Source organism: Salvia hispanica, chromosome 6 (genome assembly GCF_023119035.1).
Source record: "Salvia hispanica cultivar TCC Black 2014 chromosome 6, UniMelb_Shisp_WGS_1.0, whole genome shotgun sequence".
In the NCBI taxonomy this organism is placed as follows: Eukaryota; Viridiplantae; Streptophyta; class Magnoliopsida; order Lamiales; family Lamiaceae; genus Salvia; species Salvia hispanica.
This window is the reverse complement of record NC_062970.1, coordinates 39,197,654-39,218,134: the sequence shown is the minus strand read 5'-3', so window position 1 is coordinate 39,218,134 and position 20,481 is coordinate 39,197,654. Positions and strand designations below refer to the sequence as shown.

Here is a 20,481-nt window from a genome sequence, read left to right as displayed (position 1 = left end):
CTAACTTTTAATATGCCAAAGTACCTACTAGGTTAATTAATAAATTAGAAAAAGTGAAAAGGTTGCTGAAATGAGACCTATAACTAGGGCTGGGGGAAAATACCAAAATACCGAAATACCGGCCTTATCGTACCGAAAAAATATCGAAAATACCGAATTTTCGGTATACCGTGACTTTCGGTATGGTATGATACCTTACCGAAAGATTCCGATAAGGTAACGGTATGAATTTTCAAATACCGCGGTATACCGCTGCATACCGAAATTCGGTATATACCGTAAATTAAGGTATATACCACAAAAATATAAACACAATCATATATAAAATATGTTTTATATATTTTTAAATTATAAAATCTATCGTGAAATATAAATATAATTATGAATAAATTATATTTAATTTATTTTTAAAATTATAAATTATAAATAATATTTTAAAAACTCTAATTTTCTATTTTAATTGATGTTGAAAGTCAGGTATACCGAACTTCGGTACGGTATACCGAAAATGAGGTATGGTATCGGTATGAAAATTTGTCATACCGAAAATAAGGAATGCCGAAGTTCGGTATACCGAAAATTTTGGTAAGGTAAAGGTATGACTTTTTCGTATACCGTATTTACGGTAAGGTATACGGTATGGTGGTTTCGGTAAGGTATACCTTACCTACCCACCCCTACCTATAACATCGTATCTCTAGTGATGGAATAATAGTATAAGTTCTATATAAGATATACTCCTTGTACAAGTGATGTCTCGTGAAAAAGTTACAAAAATATAGTAATTGAATTAATTTTAGTGCATGGATCAAATATGCAAAATAGGGTCATTACATGGTCATTTAATATTATTATCCAAAATTACATAAATGAAGACATAATTATATATTTTGAATATATTAAACACTAATTGATTTAGTACTATTTTTCATTTGGATCTCTCACATACATTGTATTTTATTTCATTTCTTTCAAATACTTAAATTTTTGTAATTTGAAATATAATTTGAAGCTTGTAATTTCAAATATTTTCTATATATATTATAACACATGGAGAAATATGCAAAATAGGGTCATTACATGGTCATTTAATATTATTATCCAAAATTACATGAATGAAGACATAATTATATATTTTGAATATATTAACTAATACACTTGAAGATTGTGTACACGCCTAGGTGGACGTTGAGAGCAACAACCTTCTATGGTCGAACTAGCACTTATGTATCAATGTATCATTTGATCTGATGCACTATAAAATATAACAGATTATCAATCATAAATTAATTTTATAATATGGGTTTAAAATTTGTCGTGGTTTATCATAATATTTAAATATATCAATTTATATAGCAATCATATAATTAAAGGATATGTTACAACTTACACATTGGGTTCCACATGTTGTTATCATCGTATCATCTCTATTATGATATTATTACGCACTATGAAAATAATTATAAAAGTAATATTAAAATAATACAATAAATGAAATATTGAAAATATTGTGATTTATCATATAGTAATACTAATAATTTTTCATGATCTTATCAATTTATGCAGCAAGTGCTATACATTTGAATGTTGTATTAGTATTACATGTGTTGAGTCCAACAATGTCTCATCATTGAATGACCCATATTATATTGTTAATAACTTTAGATAGAATAATCAACCAATATGTATAATATTATCTTTAAAATTAAAAGTTAGAAATTAATGATAAAATATCAATGGTTTCAAAAATAATATGAGAGAATTTCCAAATAAAAATGTGTTTTCCTAATTTGTAGTTGTACTTTGTAAAAAAAAAGCAATTTATTTATCTTTATATCATTGTGATAGTTTAAATAAAATAAATAAAAAATTATTCCATTAAAATTCCATTAAAATACTATGGATGATTATTCTCTCTAAAATTTTATCTTTTAATAAGGGTCTGGTATAGTGGTACATATTTGTACAACAATACAAATGAAAAATGAAAAATGAAAAATGAAAAATTATAAATAAGGTCAAATTAGTCAAAAAAAAATTGATGATGTTATCTAATCAAAATAAATTAATATTATCCTTTTTAAATTTGAAGGGAATTTTGTGTATACAATTTTTGCAAATTTATCTTTACTCAAAATAAAAATAATAATATTAATTTTTAACGGGTTACCCGACCCGACCCGCATCCAACCCGCACCCGACCCGATTTTTTCGTGTTCTTAGTGGGTCGACCCAATAATGACCCGCATCCAATAAGACTTGATCCAAACCCAATAATTTCGTGCGGATTCGTATCGGATTATCGTGTCGTGTCAAAAATTGCCAGCCCTAAATAAAAGCTACTCCTATTAGCTAAAATATGGAGTAAATATAGTAAAATATGGTGGATTCGTAATAAAATAGACTTTGGGGGCATATTTGGCGATAAAACCAAAACCCTTATCTCTTCCATTTTCAAAACAAAATAAAAGAGAAGAAATAGTAAAGGGAAAGCTCTGTAAAATCCTAACTTCCACTCTCTCACTCTCAGCTTAAACCCTAAATTCCCAAATCCTAACTTTCCACAGCAGAAAACATGCTACTCCAACCCACTATCCAAATTCTTCCCCCAAATTATCACCAGAAGAATTCTAATCATTTGCAGATTTCGAGTTCGCTCTCATTGTCGTCTGGGCTTCAAAATTCGGCTTTTTTTCTCAAACAACCCAATTTATCTACCGCCTTCCAAACCCACAATAATCCAGCGTTTATCACGTGCTCATCTGTACCGCCGCCTTACAGCAATGGAACTGTTGATTACGAGAAGAGACCGATGCTGAAATGGAATTCTATATACAAGAAGATATCGTTGTTGGACAACTCTACTTTGGATGTGGGCGCTGCTTCTGTGTTGAATCAGGCCGAAAATGAGGGCAAGATGCTATCCAAATGGGAGCTCTCCAGAGTTGTGAAGGAGCTCAGGAAGTTCAGGCGCTTCAAATTGGCTCTTCAGGTAGTGTTGTTTTCACCTGAATCGGTTGATCATTAATATCCGATTTTGTTCTGTTTTTTTAAAATTCTTTTTGCTTGGTTGTTCATTATCTACAGTGGATTTTTTGCAGTATAAACCAGTAACTTTTCGAATTAGATATAACCTATATCGCTGTCGAAATCAATGGATTATTGTATTTATGTCTGATTTTCAACTATTGGCGAGTGCTAAGCTAAAGCTTTGTTAATAATATGAATCTTTGTGAGCGTTTTAGTTGATGATAATCTTGTTAGTTTTAAGTATAATAACCTTGATAATAAGATAGGGCAGCAAATTTGCTTAAAGATAAATTTTTTTTTGTGATTTTTGAGTTTTTTTTAGTAGTTGTTGGTTTAGCTGTGAGTATTTTTTGTCTTTGGAACGAGAACGACATATCTAAATTTTAATCACGGTGTGCTCGTGTAGTGTTCTTCTGTTCCATGTTGTAAATTGGGGATAATTTGACTAGTTACGTAATATGAGGATTGAATTCAAGTGATTAGTGGGCTTAATCAGAAATGAAAATGTTCTCTAGCATGATATCAATTATTTCATCCCATTTTAAATTCTTCTTTACTCTTTTGTTGAGCCTGGAATTTTCATCCAGAATTTGTTCTGATGGCTACTCTTTGTAATTTGAAGGATTTTATGTAACTTATGGGCTTGTATAGCTGTATCGAATTATTAATGTATCTGCTAATCTAGAACTAGTATTTAACAATTTTGTTTGTGTACATTGCAGGTTTATGAATGGATGAATAATAGAGCAGAAAGATTCAGAATATCCACAAGTGATACTGCTATTCAGCTAGATTTGATTGCTAAAGTGCATGGGATTTCAAGTGCTGAGCAATATTTTCAGAAGCTTCCAGATGGCTTAAAAGATAAGAGAATATACGGGTCCCTTTTGAATGCTTATGTCCGTGCTAGAATGAGAGGAGAAGCTGAATCTCTGATGGGTAAAATCAAGAATAGAGGATATGCTAGTCACCCACTTCCATATAATGTGATGATGACTCTCTATATGAGTCTTAAAGAATACGAAAAGATTGAGCCTTTGATATCTGAAATGAAGGAGAAGAGCATAGCATTAGATCTGTACACGTACAACATTTGGCTGTCATCCTGTGGATCTGTGGGATCCCTAGAGAAAATGGAACAAGTTTTTGACCGTATGCAGCTGGACACCACCATCAAGCCCAATTGGACTACTTATAGCACAATGGCCACAATGTATATCAAGTTTGGGCAGCACGAGAAGGCTGTAGACTCTTTGAGGAAGATTGAAAGTAGAATGACTGGTCGGGATCGTATGCCATATCATTATCTTATGAGTCTATATGGAAGCGCTGGTAAGAAAGAGGATGTCTATCGAGTGTGGAACAGCTACAAGGCTTCATTTGTCCATATTCCAAATGTAGGCTACCATACTATGGTCTCTGCTCTACTCAGAATGGACGACATTGCAGGTGCTGAGGAGTTGTATGATGAATGGCTCAAATTCAGATCAGTATATGACCCTAGAGTGGGAAATCTTATCTTGAGTTCATATGTCAAAAAAGGGCTTTTCCAGAAGGCAGAGGCCTTTTACAACCAGATAATTGAGACGGGAGGGAAACCTAATTCAATGACTTGGGAGATCCTTTCAGAAATCCACATCCAAAATTCGAGGATTCCTGAGGCTTTATCTTGCTTTCAGAATGCTGCTTTAACAGAAGGCTCGAAAAACTGGAGGCCAAAGCTGGCCAATGTCTCTGCCATTCTTGATTTTTCTGAGCAGAATGGCGACATTGCAATGAAGAACGCCTTAATAGAGGTCCTGAGACAAGTAGGCTCCCTTGAGGATAAAGACTTTATGTCAAGTTTACCGGCACTGCACGATCCGTTGATTACAGACAGTGCTCCGACAACAGTGGATAGAGCAGATAGTCATGATGATGAAGATGCAGATTTTGTTCTTCTAAACCAACTCCAAGAGAGCTTGTGAGGATCCCCTCTCACATGTCTTTCAAAATAGTTTTGCCATGCACAAGGGAGGTATGGCCGCAATGATATCATGGTTTTGTTAAATTTTCTAAGTAGTAAATATTCGGATTTAAATATGTAACAGCTACTGCTTCTTAGAGTATGAAGAGTGAATTTTTTATTTCCTCACAGTATTTTTAAGTAATTGAATGTGGTGAACTGGTGAAAGTAAAACATGTCTTGCTCAAATAGTACAATGCAAAGTTTTTGGTCTATATATTCAAAGGCAAAAATTCTATTCTCATTTACTTGAGAGGAAGAGTTATTTACTGTGCAAATAAAATAGTAGATCTTGTATAAATGACAACAACAACATCGAGGAAGAGATGACATTAGGTGTAATGGTTGGATTTGATTGTTATTCGAAAATTTAATTTAATTCTTGTTCAATTTATATTATTTTCAGTGAATATATTTTTTTTTTCTCTTTTAATACACTTGGGAAACCCGAAAATATGAAATGCAAATCGACAAACGGAGTAACCAACATTCTTCATGAAAAGATTATGTATAATAGCAGTCTAGCAGGCAATATTGTCAAAATCAAGAAAAAGTATATAAAGTATACGCAGAATAAAATCATAAAAAGTGTAATTATATTTATACTTTATAGTATAATAAATAAGAGAATTCATGGCCCAACTTGCATCAACTTAAATATAATGATATTAGTATAAATAATTGGAAAAATCGGATTCCCATAATTTAGGAGGCTTGACATTTTTGGTCCCCAAAAGTGCTTTCGGGGCTTTATGTATAACAATAGATGAATGGAATCCTGATTAAATTTGTTGTTTTAATCCTACATATATTATTATTATTTTATTTTTCTTTGATTAAAAGCATATATAAACAAGTTGTGAACGATAAATATGCATGGGTTCACATAACTAACCCTCAATAATTCTATACATTCATGAAAATTGGAAGTTGTTTAAAAACATTATTTATGTTTTGCAGTAAAAAAAGGTGAATGGTTTTTATTGCGTAGACAAACACACCCTTAATACTGGGGTGTGGGACACCCCACCCCATTCCACCTCCTCAATCTACCAACATTTTAAAACACAAAATGAATCACAGATCAAGAAGTAGAAGTGGTGACTTAGTTTCTCTCTTGTCTCAATCCACCTTTCTAGTTGGCACATGCACTTACAAACATATATGTCTATACATATATATTAAAATACATACACTCCCATGATTGCACATGTATTCTGTTCCCTTCCCACATTCACATACAACTGTCAACTTCCCATCTCCTCTTATCATATTCCACCATTTCGTCCCACACCACTATCTATTCCTTCCAATTTTTCACCCTAAAAAAGTTACTATTAAAATTTACTAATATCTCTCAAACTACTCATATAATATGTTATAGATGAACGTTTCTTGGAGAATTGAAGTACAAGAAACATCAATTGAACTTAATTTGCAACAATGCGAACAAGAAACAAACCAACTGTACATTCCAATGGACTAATATCCAAATATTCCTCACAAACAACATGCACTTTCACAACAAGATAACAGTGACAACGTAACCAATAAGGCCAAAAATACAGTGAAAATGACTTGATTAAATTTAACTAACTTCTACCCTAAGCTACAGTAAAAAAAAAAAACCTTAAACAGCAAGCTGCTGTTGTTGTTGCTGTTGATGAGTTGCTTCATCTTCATTAAAACACAAATGGAGTAGCTTTGATGATCTTGCAGTATATAGAGACGATTCGTCAGCGATGCTGAGCTGAGGCTGCACCATCATCTCCCTCTGGAGGTAGGAGCAATATGTGTGGAAAGTTGCTGGAGTTACATTCAAATGGAATCCCAATCCAAATAGAAAATCTACTTCCAGAAAGTTCATCTCTGTTGTGCTGATCCCTCCTACTTTAGCATAATATGCATTGTTGTAATACCTGAAAATTCCCAAGAAATTTGGAAGATCAGAGGTTGATCACATCACTCTGTTTATTACTACTACTATTATCAATAGGGTGAAATTTTATATCCAACTCATTTGCTGAATTGTAGTAGCTTTCAGTTATCAATGCTGGATTGAGACCTTTGCTAGTTAACACCCCTCACCACTCTACATTTATGTGGCTACTAATCTTCCAAGAACATCAAATTTGTTATTTATCACATTCATTTTTTAATAACTAAATCATGATGATGGCTGATGTGGTGGTGGTGGTAGCTGGACCTAAGTTGGTATCACAAAGATTAAGCCATAGGTTGTTGAGATAATCAAGAAATCAAGTTAACTAATTAAAAAAATAAAAGCTTAACCACAAGCAATCATAAACAATCCCCTCATGATTAACAAAACACAGTTTTCAATTTTTCAATGTAACAAAAACTTCAAAAATCCACAATTCGAATTCAATTCCAGTTTCAACTTAATTCAAAACAGTTGGAATGTGCTAAATTGATGATCGAGAATTAGGGCAAAAAGAGTACTGACATGTCGTCCATGAATTTGGCAGAGAGCATGACGCTGGTGATGAGCAGCCTGTGGACATTGAAGGAATTGAGGGGGAGAGCAGGGTGGCGCTGCGTGAAGCGATCGAGGTAGACGTAGGCGACAATGTAGCAGGAGGGGCTGCAGTTGGCGTACTTGAAAATCCTCTCTAGATAGCTCTCGATCGAAATCGTCGGCCTCGTGAGGCCGTGGAAGACCGAGACTTTCTGCGCCTGAAACGAAGGGTTCAGATCGTTCGACTCCGCCGCGCGTTGAAGGAGAGAGGAGAGGAAACTGATCAGCTTCGGCATCACGTTTAGACTCTCTAATTCCGCCATTTTTTTTCTCTCTCTCTCTCTTCTCTTCACTTCTCTTCTCTGCTCTCTCTGTCTAAGCTTGTGATGATAGAGATACATATACATATAAGAGTTGCCTTTTTTACAATGTTTTTCCATATTTTTATTTTCAAAAATTAAATAAAAAAAGATCAGCACCAACAACCTGTAGGCTGGTCGTTATAATATGTAATTACCGAATTACCCTCAAGGATTTTCTGCTATAATGGATAGTTGCACCCCTTCTCCAGGGTCAAATAGGTAATCTGATTTTGATAATTGAATACGCATGACATTTTTATTTTTCTTGATGGAATCTGTACTTTTGAATGAGATTTATTATTTATAGTATAGTATTAAAATTTTGAATTTTTTTCTTTATTTTTGTAACTAATGTGGTTCTCTATGTAGAATATTTTTGCTTGTAAATCTATGGTGGACTCAAATGTATCACACTTTATTTACTATCGGCTACATCCATAAAAACTAGAGTACCAGTTTTAACAGCAAAAGCTATGAGTTTTAATATAAAATTAACAGAATAAGAGAAATAATAGAGAAAATGTCATTAAATTATTGTTAGTGAAAATTAATAATTAAAGAGAGAAATTTACCATAAATATATAGAGAATAATATTAGTAGCAGCTCAAAATGAAAAATCATGACTATTGGGATGATTCTTAAATCTTAGATATCATTAGTTTGTGTGATAGTATTGTGGGATGATTCTTGAATTTTGAACTTAACTTGTGGAGGAGGGAAAGATCATGTTATCATGGATGTTCCACCACTTTTTACATAGGAAAAAAAAAGAGTAGTAGTTAAAAAAGAAAAGAAAAGTTTATTTATTTTTTGAAAAGAAAAAAAGAGGGAAAATGGGATAACATGCAGATTAGATCTTGATCATATGGTTGAATAAAGAAAGTGGAATATACAGCAATAAGCATATAGTAATCCATGTGATTAATTTGATTTTTGAAGGAATGGGGCAATGTGAACGGTGGGTCCCACGATGATGCACTAATTCCAGTCACTTTCTTCACACTATTCATCCACTCATAGTTTGTTAAATTATTTTTATTTATTTATTTTCTTCTTCTTGCTACTACACTAATTGTTGGAAAGGAATCGTATTTATTAGTTGTCCATTTTCTATAGTGTGGTTAGATATGAATATATGATGCATAACGAATCAATACAAATCTTTGGTATTGAGAGGTCCAGAGCCTTTATCCTAGTGGCACGGAGCTTAGACATTATTGTTTGAGATGCTGAATTTGAACTCTCTTGATATCATGTCTAATTCTAATTTCCTCCTTTATATAGTTCTTTTAAAAAAAATCTTTGGTATTGAGAGATCATTTATTTTATTTTACAATGTTATATTTATATCTATTTATTGATGGACTCTATTAAGTATTAAGTGATCTACTAAGTTATTAGTATAAATATAGATATAGATGACAATCTATGATTGATTTAAAGATGAAATTTATTTTATATGTACCAATTTTGGATTAATTTGATTTTGTAATAAGGTAAAATCAAAGTTTTAAAAAATAGCTAATTTACTAAATAAGAGGTTATAAGTCCTTATCACTTAGAAGATGAACAACTATACTTCACATATTCATCAACAACACAAGTATAAGAGCATCTCCAATGGTCATTGCATGATATGGGGATCGATCTCGGGGACGACGATACTCCCGTTCCAGCCACGCCGGCCGCGCCGAAGAAGAAGACGAGGGGGAAAGGGAAGGGCAAGGCGGTCGGCGAGTCATCGCAGCCTGACTACACCCCTGGCCGGAGGAAGTGGACGGAGGATGAGTACGTCGCGGTGGCCAAGGGGTGGTTGGAGGTGTGCGACGATCCAGCTGGTTGCGAACAACCAGCGGGTCGTCAACATGTGGGCGAAGATCAAAGCTGCCTATAAGAGGCACTGCCCGCGTGGGAAGGACTTCAGCAACGAGGAGGTCCGGAAGGGGTGGGAGCGCACCGAGGGCCGCGGTTGGCCATTTTTCGAATTTGTACGCCAACGCCTCCGTCGCCTCCGAAGTGGGCAGCGGGCGAGGACGACGCCCGAGGAGGATAGCCACGAGTCGACTTCCCCTTGGAGGGGAGGTGTATAAGGAGTTCACCTTTCTGGGAGTGCTTCTTGTTGTTGAAGGACTTCGAGAAGTTCCCGGTGGGTGCGACGCCAGGTGGCCGAAGAAGCAACATCGAACTATAGCGGCGGACTGAGCCAATGTGGAAGCAATGGGCGGATCCCACGACCTCCCCCTGGATGTGATGCTTTGAGGAGTTTCCATCCACTCCTTCATTTATCGGGTCGCCCCCGCCTTGGCTTGACGTAAGCGGGCGCAGCGGGCGGCGAGGGGCGGATCCTCCCTATCGCCCCGCGAGGTCCAGGTCCTCCGCCCTCCCACCCGCCCCACTCGAGTACACTCCCCATTCGCGTAACCAAACGCGGGCTCAGATGTTACAGGTCTTCCGAGAGTGGAAGAACGCCACTTGACCCCACGGAGAAGAGGTTTCTTTACGAGATGCTCGAGAGCATGCGTGCTGATTTAGAGATCGCGAGGTCACGGCTAGGGGGTTCCGACGTGGGCTCGGATACCACGGGTGGCGGCGGCGGCGGCGGCGGCGACGGCGATGAGGAGTAGAGAGTGGTGGGGCTCGTGTGTTGAAGCCCATTTATTTTTTTAAAAAATCATGTATTTTTTTTTTTAAATCTCTGTACTTTTTTTTTTTATGAAATGGATTATTTTCCCGTATATGCGTCGTAAATTTAATTCCGTATATCACAATTTTTTAATTCCGTAAATGTAGTATATTTTGAATTATTTTTATTGCGGCTGGCCTATGGCTGGCCTAAATCTGACGTGGCAGGTTGTTTTTTTAGTGTTGCTGACGTGGCAGGGAAGAGAATGGCTAGCCTATGGCTGGCCTATTTGCCATTGCGGATGCTCTAAATACATTGTCATTTTTCATATTCACAGTGTTTAATATGTGATCACTGAAAGTGGAACTCCGACTATCAAAATCATAAAAAGTTTGGCTTATAATTAATTCAACTAAAACTATGTGTTGTATCTAGAAATTTAGTTGCTTCATTTTGTTTGCTTAATTAAGGCATAGAAAGGAAAGAGATTAATTGGCTGATGTATGATAAATCATAACCTACGGTGATTATAGAAGCAAATGTCATTTAGGTTGGATTGGACCACTCACGAGTCACATGTTATATTGTTAGGTGACAATTAGTGTTAAAACCAGACAGCTAGGCATAACATCCAACTGTCGGCAAAAATATAGGATCATCAATTTATAGATACATACTTAATTTTTCGTTTCTTTTCGCCAATTTTTCCTAGTGTATTCGAGATTTTTTTAGATTAAAGAATCATTTAATTAGTGAAAAAGGTAACGCAATATTATTTACTACTACTATTATATGCAAAATCAAATTGGGACAAAATCTTTGGTTGATTTCTTTAGTGTGGTAAGATTTGACTAAAAGATGTGTAAACTAAAATAATTTTAAGCTACTCACCAAAATAAAAATAAAAATTAAGCTACCTAATTGAACAAATTAAACACCTACCGCAATTTGATACTGTTAAGATATTTACAGTATGATAAAACCGGCACTACAAGTTGCAATTGAATATATGAATAAAACGTTTACTTTATCTATAATAAAGAAGAAATTGCCATTTAAATATTGGATACCTCAGTTTTCATAATTTACGTCTCAATATATTCAAATAAAAACAAATAAATTGGTGATGGGGCAGCGTCGTATAATGATGGAGGGGCCTTGAAAATTGCATTTATTTTGAGCAAAACATGTTATTGGCATTGTCAAATGTCTGATAATTGGATGGACCTATCACTCGCAATATACTACCTTCTCTATTTTCTTCTGAATAAATATCATACCACAAAACTTATGCTTTCATCAGTTTTGCCCAAATTCATAAACAACACAAAACTTTTTACTAAGTACTATATATAAATAGATAAATAAAAATTTAATACTACAGCTCATGTGGGCCTATTAACGTGTGTGAGTCGTGTGACAGTGTTCGATTACAAATCGTGGGATAAGACGAGCAACAAAGATTTTGTAATAGGAGTATTAATTAATTAAATTATAATGTGAGTTGGCATATGTGACATTGTCTTTTGATTTCTATGCATTAAGTCGAATTTTATACAAGCACAAGCGACACTGTGATCCAACTCGAAATCTGCAAATTTAGATTTCTTCTATGGTTTACTGCCTATGAATTTGGGATTATACAATTAAATTTGCTATTTGGAATCAAGATCTAATTACAAGAAAGAAAACGAAAACGTACTTTATATTTTAAATATAATACTATAATTTAGATATCCTCTTATCCAGCTCTATATATAGCTTACTATATTTAAAAATTTTGCCGCGAATTTTTGTCAATCCATTTCTGTTATAAATTCCATATACTAGTAATATTTATTTTTAGAAAAAGGTTAATTAGAAAGAAAAAAATGGGTTGAAAAAAGGAAATATAGAAATATTAGAGGTATATGACCCACGCCGGCGGCGGCCTCCCCTTTAGATGATTTGAATGGAAAGCAACCCCACCCACGCCCCTTGTTTCACGCAGCCACCTCCTTCCGCGGTGGCCTCTCATCCGCCGCCACTTTAACAACCCTAGCCCCCTCAATTTCCCCTAATTTCAATCCCAGATCTCATCCTCCTCCTTCCCCATGGCAACGATTATCTCCCCTTCCTCTCCCGACGACATCCCCACCGCCACGCTCGCCCTCCCCACCCCCAACCCCGCCCCCCGGCGCCTCCCCCCGCCGTGCTGGACCCCCGAGGAGACCGTCGCCCTCATCGACGCCTACAAGGACAAGTGGTACTCCCTCAGCCGCGGCAGCCTCCGCGGCCACCACTGGCAGGAGGTCGCCGACGACGTCGCCTCGCGCTGCCCCGCCCACCCCGCCAAGACCTCCGTCCAGTGCCGCCACAAGATGGAGAAGCTCCGCAAGCGGTACCGCGCCGACATCCAGAGATCCGCCGCCCGCAGATCCGCCTCGTCCTGGGCCCACTTCCAGCAAATGCACTCCATGGAGAAGGGCACCGACCTCCCCACCCCCCCTCCGTCCTCCTCATCGGATGAAGAAGAAGAAGAGCACAGCACCAAGAGCAACAGCGTCAAGCGCCGCATCAACGATCTCTACAACCGCCACGCCAATCAGAGCGTCCGGATCAAGATGCCTGGCGCGGCTCCAAACCCTAGCCCTAGAATTATCCCCAATTCGAGTGGTAGGCCGTCGGTGGTGGAAGCGATACAGGCGTTGGGAGAGGGATTCGTGAGAATGGAGAAGATGAAGATGGAGATGGCACAACAGATTGAAGAGATGCGGATGGAGATGGAGCTCAAGAGAACGGAGATGATTCTCGATTCGCAGCGCAGAATCGTCGACGCTTTTGCTCGTGCCATCAAGAAGCCCAAGAATCATCACTATGCCTAAAACTCATTTGTAACTTTATCCAACTGTCTCAAGTGCAAAATGGATTTGTTACTTTTTTTTATGATGACAAGAATAAGTTCAAATTTATCAAGTATTCATCTATTCATAATAGGAATCATTCAACAATAGTACTACAAATTTACATTTCTATCGTAATTTCTTACATGAAAACAAAACTGCAAAATACACCAAAAGACTGGGTTCAGCTATATCAAGAGCTCCCAAATCCAGAGCTGCTCCTCGTTGCAATCTTGTTTTTTGCATCTAATGCAGGAAAGTGCACCTCATGTACAAGGGATATAATGACTTTTAACACAAAAAACATGTCAGTAACTGGTGTCATATGCAAATCATTAGAAAACAGCAATTGACAATCTATCAGGAAAACACAACAATAATTCAACTGTAAGACATCCATCCATACATCTCAACTCATTCCATTGGGGATTAGTCGCAAGGAAAAGGCTAAGAAGAAATGCAATTGTTAGTTATAAAGTCGTCTACCAAACGAACCAAGTACTACGGCAATCAACTTGTCGAATAACATGTACCACTATCACAAACCTGTTCACCAATGGAGATGGTAAAGGAAAGCTTCCCAACCTACAGCCTGCCTACAGGATATGTGATCAAATCATATTTAAGTATTCCTTTACCACATTGATTTGAGTAACTGGCACTTGAGGGCAACAAGTAAACAGAGGGCAAAATAATTCAAAACCAAATGATATCAATTCACTCCTACAACTCTTAAGTATAGTTCATTGCATGGTGGCTAAATTGCCATTCGATCAATAGATCTCTACCAAATTTTTCCAAGATAACTTCTCCTGAGGATAAGCAAATTTAACTTGAAACATTTCATGAAATGGAAAATTTGACAGACTTCAAACCACATCCCTGTTTCATAATTTAACCATATCCATAAGGCAATCTTATCATACTCATAACAATGCCCACTCAACCCTCCTTTCTGAATATTGCAACATAATGCAGCCCCAATGTTTCACATCTCTTATCTCATTTCCCAAAACAGTGCACCAATCGCCATTTCCATTATCTGCTGACCCTCCAAATATAAGAAAATTAAAAGAATACCATGGAACTGCTGTATAAGCATAACACCACCTTTACTCTTTCAGGAACTTGAGCATAGTAACAGAAAATGCAACAATCAATTACTACAAGCATCTGACCTCAATGCTTTTGTCCAAATTCTACGCCCACAGAACAGAGAAAGTTTCTTTCCATTTCTTCATATGAAACAATAGGGAGACAGTTGGAAAGCACATTATTACTATAAATTATGACATGCTGAATATGTCTCCTTATGGTTCTGAGTCCTTACATACATACAATAAACAGGATCACACAAATCCAAACCAGGTCTTAAAGGAGGTCCATAGCACCTAATTGCTCTGAACACTGTACTTGAGTCTCCCTTCAAAGCCATGGAGGTTTTTTCATGTCCAAAAAGAATGCTTCAACTTGATGGTGAGGACTGATTTCAAACTTTAGACCATCCCACATCCTACAGCTGCATCCTCTTAATTCCATTTACAACTTCAGACCATCCACATCCTACAGCTGCATCCTCTTAATTCCACTCACTGCCATACACAAGTTAAGGGTAGTCACGTCGCTCCAATTCTTTCAAGTGCAGTACTTAGGCAAGATGAGGCATATACTATAGCTTCAGGTAGCATTAAGATACTAGAAGCAACCCACAATTAGAATACCACAGCCTTCTATAGCCTTAGCGGAACCATCTAATTAATCAGCGAAATAGCATGGAATACAAAAAAGTTATCAATATGCATGCATGTAACCGGAAAACATGAAAAACCTGGTTGCATGCCCTAATAGTATGATCCAGACCCGCTACTTCCCATGTAGCTGCTACCACCCATACCACGTCCAGGATAGACAGACGAGTAAGAGCTGCCACCAACCTACAATTCATATACAAGAGAATGCTTCACAATTACATGTAAAAAAAAATCACATAATTGAGCTCGACATTTAGAAACGTACATCACTTCCTCGTGACATGTAATCCCCACCAAAGTTTGACGAGTACATACGACCAACATCACTGCCACCATAAGAACCTGCAAGGAGAACGGCATACATACCATAATTAATGAACCATTAAGGGTAACAGTATTAATAGAAAAATTTCTTCATACTGAAGTGTGAAAGCATACCTCCACTGTAACCAATACCCTGACGACTACTATATAGCCCATGAGAATCTTGACTAGACATAGAGCTTCGACTTCCCTCATATCCCATATCTGACCTTCCAAGCCTACCAAACACAAGCGACGGGAAATTAAAACTAGTGATCTTAAGAAACAAAAACACTGAAGAATCAAACCTTTCATACAACTGCATACCTGTCACTGTAAGCATCGGTGTAGCGGGAAGCACTGCTACCAAGATCATAGTCCAAACGAGCACGAGAGTGGCGCATTCCGGCCTCACTATATCGGGGAGGAACATCATCCTGTCATGCACAATCAATAGTCACTCACCGCTTTGGATATCAAATACAGTATAGAGAAGTTATCTGAACATAAAATTACACAGAAGATAGTTCATAAATTACCACTGAAGCATATGGGCGTTTGGACCCAGACATAGAATCATACTCACGCTCACGTCCCTCATGGTAAGATGGAGGTGCCCTTTCAAATCTTTCATTATACCCATCATCAACATAAGGTCTTCTTCCAGTAGATCTCGCTGTACCACCTCTAGGCATATCAGGGTAGCCAGATGGACGAGGAGGATAATCATCTCTGTAGGGGGCGCGTCTATCTGAAGTTGCTCTTGAATTATAATCTATAGCAGCAACCCTACTTCTGGAGCTAAGCTCCTCCCTGTGACTGTAATCCCTCTTCAAACCACTCTTGGGGTATGATGGAACTGCAGGTGCAAGACAATTAGGACAGACTGCATAAACAGAAAACAACCTAACAAATTAAAGTGCAACACATACCAGGTGGCCTCCTATCATAGGACCTTGGCAAGGGAGCAGCAGGCCTGGCCCTTTGAGGAACATCCATGACCAGTCTCCTCTCTCGCACGGTAACAGGCCTTCTGAAACTACGGTCGACGACAGGAGGAAGATGAGGAGGAATTCTGGGGGCACGAACAGGGATGGCACGTGGTAATGGGCGGCTCCAAGGATTCCTAGCCCTTCGAACTGACCCACGCCCAGGCCGGAAATCTCCTCTGGCAATATGTTTTCCTTTGCCTCTCTGAAGAGGTCTCGATAATCTGGACCTGACTTTAGCCTGAAACACAATGCTATTTAGCACAGCTTAAGAGCAACATGCAGGAAACAAACACGATACCATGATTTGGAAAGCACCTTGCTTGCACCTTCACCCAATTCCTCATTGTTGATGCTTTTAGCACAAGTTACTGCTGCATCATGGGTATCAAATGTGACAAAACCAAAATCTTTTCTCCTGGCAGATGGCATATTACGGGCAAGCTCAACTTTCTCAATCTCTCCATATTTTTTGAGAAGTTCCTTGACATGTTCATCATCCCAAGAAGCAGAAAGACCATCCACAAACACAGTTTTAACCTAAATTCATGTTTGTTACAGTTAATAACACATAAGAAATCCAATCTAACAAAAAATTAAAATAACTAAATGCATAAACCTCCAAATATAAATTGAAATTCAGCAGGTAATCAGATTGCATTTGTCGCAAGTCAACTGAACATGGAAGTTGGTAAAGTACATGTATAAGAAATCATATAAATAAGGCATCCAAGCCGCTGACTACATCTATAACCATACTTCAGCCATAATTCCAATGGTAATTGACACAGCATTAAACTATTCCTTTAAATGAAGACCCATGATAGTCAGGTTATATACCTGGGCCATGATCTCATCACCAGGGTCAATGAAAGAATCTGCAAAGGAAACCTTAGCTGGCCTATCCACTCCAAACGAAACATCCCTCTTCTGTAGACGCTTAAAAGCATCCATAGCATCAGATCTCGTGGAGAACTCTAAGAAGGCAAAACCCCGATTCATCCCTACATTGTTACTATCTTCAACCAGTGTCAAATCCTCAACATTTTCAAGGCCGTAATGCTTTAACCTCTCTTTCAACTGGAAGCAAATTACATTGAGTCAGAACTAATTTAGAAACAACCTCATTCTAAATTGTACTGCTGATCAAAAGTGACCAGTTTACTTACAGCTTCCTTTGTCCATGTCCTGCATATGTTACCTAAAAACAGGGTATCACTGTCTTGGCTTGGTGTCACACCACACTGCTTGCCACAAACCTGGAATTTGGGTTGTCAATAATATGCATGCGACATTATAGAGAAAAACTAGTTTTAGCAGCCACATTAGTATAAGTACCACTGGATTTTTCAGACTAGCACAAGCTCGCCTTGCTTGTTCCACCGTTGCAAAACGCAAGAATGCAAAACCTTTATTCTTCTTTGTTTGTGGATTCATCATAAGTCTGACTTCAGTAACCTCACCAACTTTACTGAAAACTTCCCTGAGGTCAGCCTCAGTAGCATTCTTATCCAATCCACCAACGAAAATTTCAAATTCCTTCCGCTTACGCCTCTCTTTGAATACTTCGTGATGTTCTTCTTCCTCAGCATAACCCATCTCAGATTGCTCCTGCCCTACATGCTCATAATCTTCCTCATTTTCAATCTCTTCATGGATACTATCAAACTCCTCCTCGAACACATCACCATCTTCTTTACCAACATCCAATTCTTTAGGATCATCTTCCTCCAATTCACCTACATATTCACGAGTGTCTGGCTCAATTTCCTTGTCATCGTAATCAACACCACAGTACTCTCCAGGTTCATATTCAGGATCATTATCCTCCAAGTCTAACCGCTCATCTTTCTCATACTCATCTACGGACTCTTTAGAATCTCCATCCTCTGCCGGATAAAACAGGAAAGTCGCATCATCCAAAGGAAAGTCAACTAATGTGAACACAAAAATGATGCAGACGTTATGTCCCAGCCATGATAGTCAGTAACATTAGAACCATGGAAAAAATCTTATGGTAATCATCAGCAAATGATCCTCCTTATGTACACGCCACATGTAACAATTCTAGAACCTTCATTTTTCAATGCTACAGCATATAAAACTTTCAAATTAAATACTTTGTATCTAAAGTTTTTATCCACAATTCCATATACTGCTCTTCAGCCCATAGATGTAGAAATAAAATACACCTAGAATATCAGCTGTCACAGAGACTATACTCAGCCACTGCCTTCTTTCCAGAGCAAGAGTATGCAACTGAGAGATGAAAAAAGGGGCATACCATTTAGCCTTTGTTACAAAAGTGCATTAAAACCTTATACTGATTAAGCCTATACAATGGAACATATAGGCAAAGTAGATAGGATTTGAGGATTAACTGATTTACTTTGTAAGTAGTGCCAGTAGAGGAATATGATAAACAAAGAAACGTGATGAAGAAGATCCTTCCATAATCAACACTACAACTCTAGGAATGGAGAAATCATGTCTGTCAATTGAAAATCAGGAAGATTCTGGGAACCATAGAATCAAAGGACAAAGAGAAGGGTAAAGTATAGAACCAGATGAATAAACAAGAAAATGGGTTGCATCTCGGTTTCTACTTTCTACATGCAAGCTTCATTTTCCTTTTGTCTATGAGTTATTTCAAGTAATAATAGAAATATTTTGCATCAAAAGTTGCTTATTGCACTGCAATTGTAAGTACTGAATACTACGGCTAGAACATGTAAGTATTTATTACGCTGCAATTGTAAATACTGGATAGATGGGAGGAATAAATACTAGTACAATTTAATCAAAAATATTTCCTTGGCATGCTCCTGCACTCCAAATAATGTCAAATTTACCCTACATATATCTTGCTCCAAATAAAGACGATACTATAAAATACACTGCCCCTTCTTATGGAAGGGTATGAAATTCATGAACCAAGATATAAGCAACCAATCATAACCTGGAACCCCGGTACTCCCTGTCTTCCCAATATACAATAACTAATCATCATCTTTATGAAATAAAGAAATAAATTTTTAAAAAACTCACTCACACTCCATGAACAGGGCTCATGTTTACTTTGCTTGAACATATATTGAAATGTTACATAATCGCATCATAGTTTAACATCAAAAGAATTAGAAAAATCTGAAGAAGAAAAAAAATAACAAAGAATCATCATATCACCTTCAAATACTACTCCATAAAACGTGTACAATCACAAACAAAACCAATCCCAGAAGGTCATCGTGCAGTATAACATAAATCTGAAAAAGAAAATAGGATATGGCTTACTCTTCACAGAGGTCAGTACGGTCTCTAGCGCAACTTTATCCTCAGCGCTGGCCTTCTGCTCCATCTCGCTTCCAGCAATCTCCTCCATTTTCACTTTTGGTTCCTCGGGCACGGCCTGCGCCTGAGCATTCTCCGCCGCCGCAGTCGCTCGTCCCCGCAGTGCTCTCTTGCTCCCCGGCCCCGGCGGAGTTTTCTTCGTCGATCTCGGTGGCATCCTTTTACCGATCAGAGTCGCAAGAATTTAATTGTAGCAACAAGAATATCCGGAATCGGCAATCGAAAAAAAAAAAAAAATTACTCGCAATTAGGATATCAGTACAGATTAAAAGGAAGTCGGTGGGAAGCGTATGCACAAAGGCAGAAAGGGATAAAGAGAAACCCTAGCAATTAAGATTGAGAAATTCTGTTTTTTCGTACGAGGAAGGCGACGACGGATAACTGGTGGGAAGTTGGGATCCTCTATGTACCGAGTACAGGGTGTTTTTAATCAGATGCCAGTCATCGTATCGTTTCTTGACACGTGGATATATAATGCGTTTCATTGGTTTGAGAGGTGAGACAATATTACCGTGATCTGACTATCTTGGTTGTTAGTGCCAACACACAGCAGACATTGATGCTGCCACGTCACTTACACCAAGTACTAGTACTACTTTTTCATTAATTAGAGCGTGTGGTATTATCATTCAATTTGAAAATATTTAGCTAATCATCTTTTGTAGGAATGATAATTAGAATTTGTAGTAATTTATAAATTGATTT

General features: G+C 37.4%; 4 protein-coding genes across 6 annotated transcripts; 2 read left to right on the top strand and 2 right to left on the bottom strand.

Moving 5' to 3' along the window:
• Positions 1-2,473: 2,473 nt before the first annotated feature.
• Positions 2,474-5,160, top strand: LOC125196805 (pentatricopeptide repeat-containing protein At1g02150-like). The gene is made up of 2 exons (XM_048095432.1): positions 2,474-2,992; positions 3,753-5,160. The coding sequence occupies exons 1-2, from the start codon at positions 2,576-2,578 to the stop codon at positions 4,995-4,997; spliced, it is 1,662 nt and encodes a 553-aa protein (XP_047951389.1). The 5' UTR covers positions 2,474-2,575; the 3' UTR covers positions 4,998-5,160.
• A 1,322-nt stretch (positions 5,161-6,482) lies between these two features.
• On the bottom strand, positions 6,483-7,895 carry LOC125193541 (cyclin-U4-1-like). Its single transcript, XM_048091365.1, has 2 exons — positions 7,503-7,895; positions 6,483-6,954 (listed from the first exon to the last, which is right to left on the bottom strand). The coding sequence occupies exons 1-2, from the start codon at positions 7,835-7,837 to the stop codon at positions 6,666-6,668; spliced, it is 624 nt and encodes a 207-aa protein (XP_047947322.1). The 5' UTR covers positions 7,838-7,895; the 3' UTR covers positions 6,483-6,665.
• A 4,498-nt stretch (positions 7,896-12,393) lies between these two features.
• Positions 12,394-13,425, top strand: LOC125192956 (trihelix transcription factor ASIL1-like). The gene has a single exon (XM_048090642.1). It carries the CDS (start codon positions 12,594-12,596, stop codon positions 13,362-13,364), a length of 771 nt encoding a protein of 256 aa, XP_047946599.1. The 5' UTR covers positions 12,394-12,593; the 3' UTR covers positions 13,365-13,425.
• Positions 13,426-13,437: 12 nt separating this feature from the next.
• LOC125192955 (heterogeneous nuclear ribonucleoprotein R-like) lies at positions 13,438-20,152 on the bottom strand. Of its 3 annotated transcripts, none has more exons than XM_048090640.1 (13): positions 20,137-20,152; positions 19,720-19,934; positions 17,764-18,359; positions 17,595-17,684; positions 17,266-17,505; positions 16,744-16,965; positions 16,369-16,666; positions 15,976-16,295; positions 15,764-15,873; positions 15,572-15,675; positions 15,399-15,475; positions 15,211-15,316; positions 13,438-14,974 (listed from the first exon to the last, which is right to left on the bottom strand). In XM_048090640.1, the coding sequence occupies exons 2-12, from the start codon at positions 19,931-19,933 to the stop codon at positions 15,224-15,226; spliced, it is 2,364 nt and encodes a 787-aa protein (XP_047946597.1). In that variant the 5' UTR covers position 19,934; positions 20,137-20,152; the 3' UTR covers positions 13,438-14,974; positions 15,211-15,223. The 3 variants fall into 3 exon arrangements, with proteins under 3 accessions (XP_047946597.1, XP_047946596.1, XP_047946598.1); XM_048090639.1 differs by having other exon boundaries at positions 20,033-20,143; XM_048090641.1 differs by having other exon boundaries at positions 17,764-18,314; positions 19,720-20,146.
• Between the last annotated feature and the right edge of the window lie 329 nt (positions 20,153-20,481).

Coding starts and splice junctions, on each gene's coding strand:
- LOC125196805 (XM_048095432.1), top strand. CDS start 2,576: ATGCTACTCCAACCCACTATCCAAATTCTTCCCCCAAATTATCACCAG. Junction 2,993..3,752: donor GCTTCAAATTGGCTCTTCAG/GTAGTGTTGTTT, acceptor TGTACATTGCAG/GTTTATGAATGGATGAATAA.
- LOC125193541 (XM_048091365.1), bottom strand. CDS start 7,837: ATGGCGGAATTAGAGAGTCTAAACGTGATGCCGAAGCTGATCAGTTTC. Junction 6,955..7,502: donor GCCAAATTCATGGACGACAT/GTCAGTACTCTT, acceptor GGGAATTTTCAG/GTATTACAACAATGCATATT.
- LOC125192956 (XM_048090642.1), top strand. CDS start 12,594: ATGGCAACGATTATCTCCCCTTCCTCTCCCGACGACATCCCCACCGCC.
- LOC125192955 (XM_048090640.1), bottom strand. CDS start 19,933: ATGCCACCGAGATCGACGAAGAAAACTCCGCCGGGGCCGGGGAGCAAG. Junction 17,506..17,594: donor GGACATGGACAAAGGAAGCT/GTAAGTAAACTG, acceptor ATTTGCTTCCAG/TTGAAAGAGAGGTTAAAGCA. Junction 16,667..16,743: donor TGGGTGAAGGTGCAAGCAAG/GTGCTTTCCAAA, acceptor ATTGTGTTTCAG/GCTAAAGTCAGGTCCAGATT.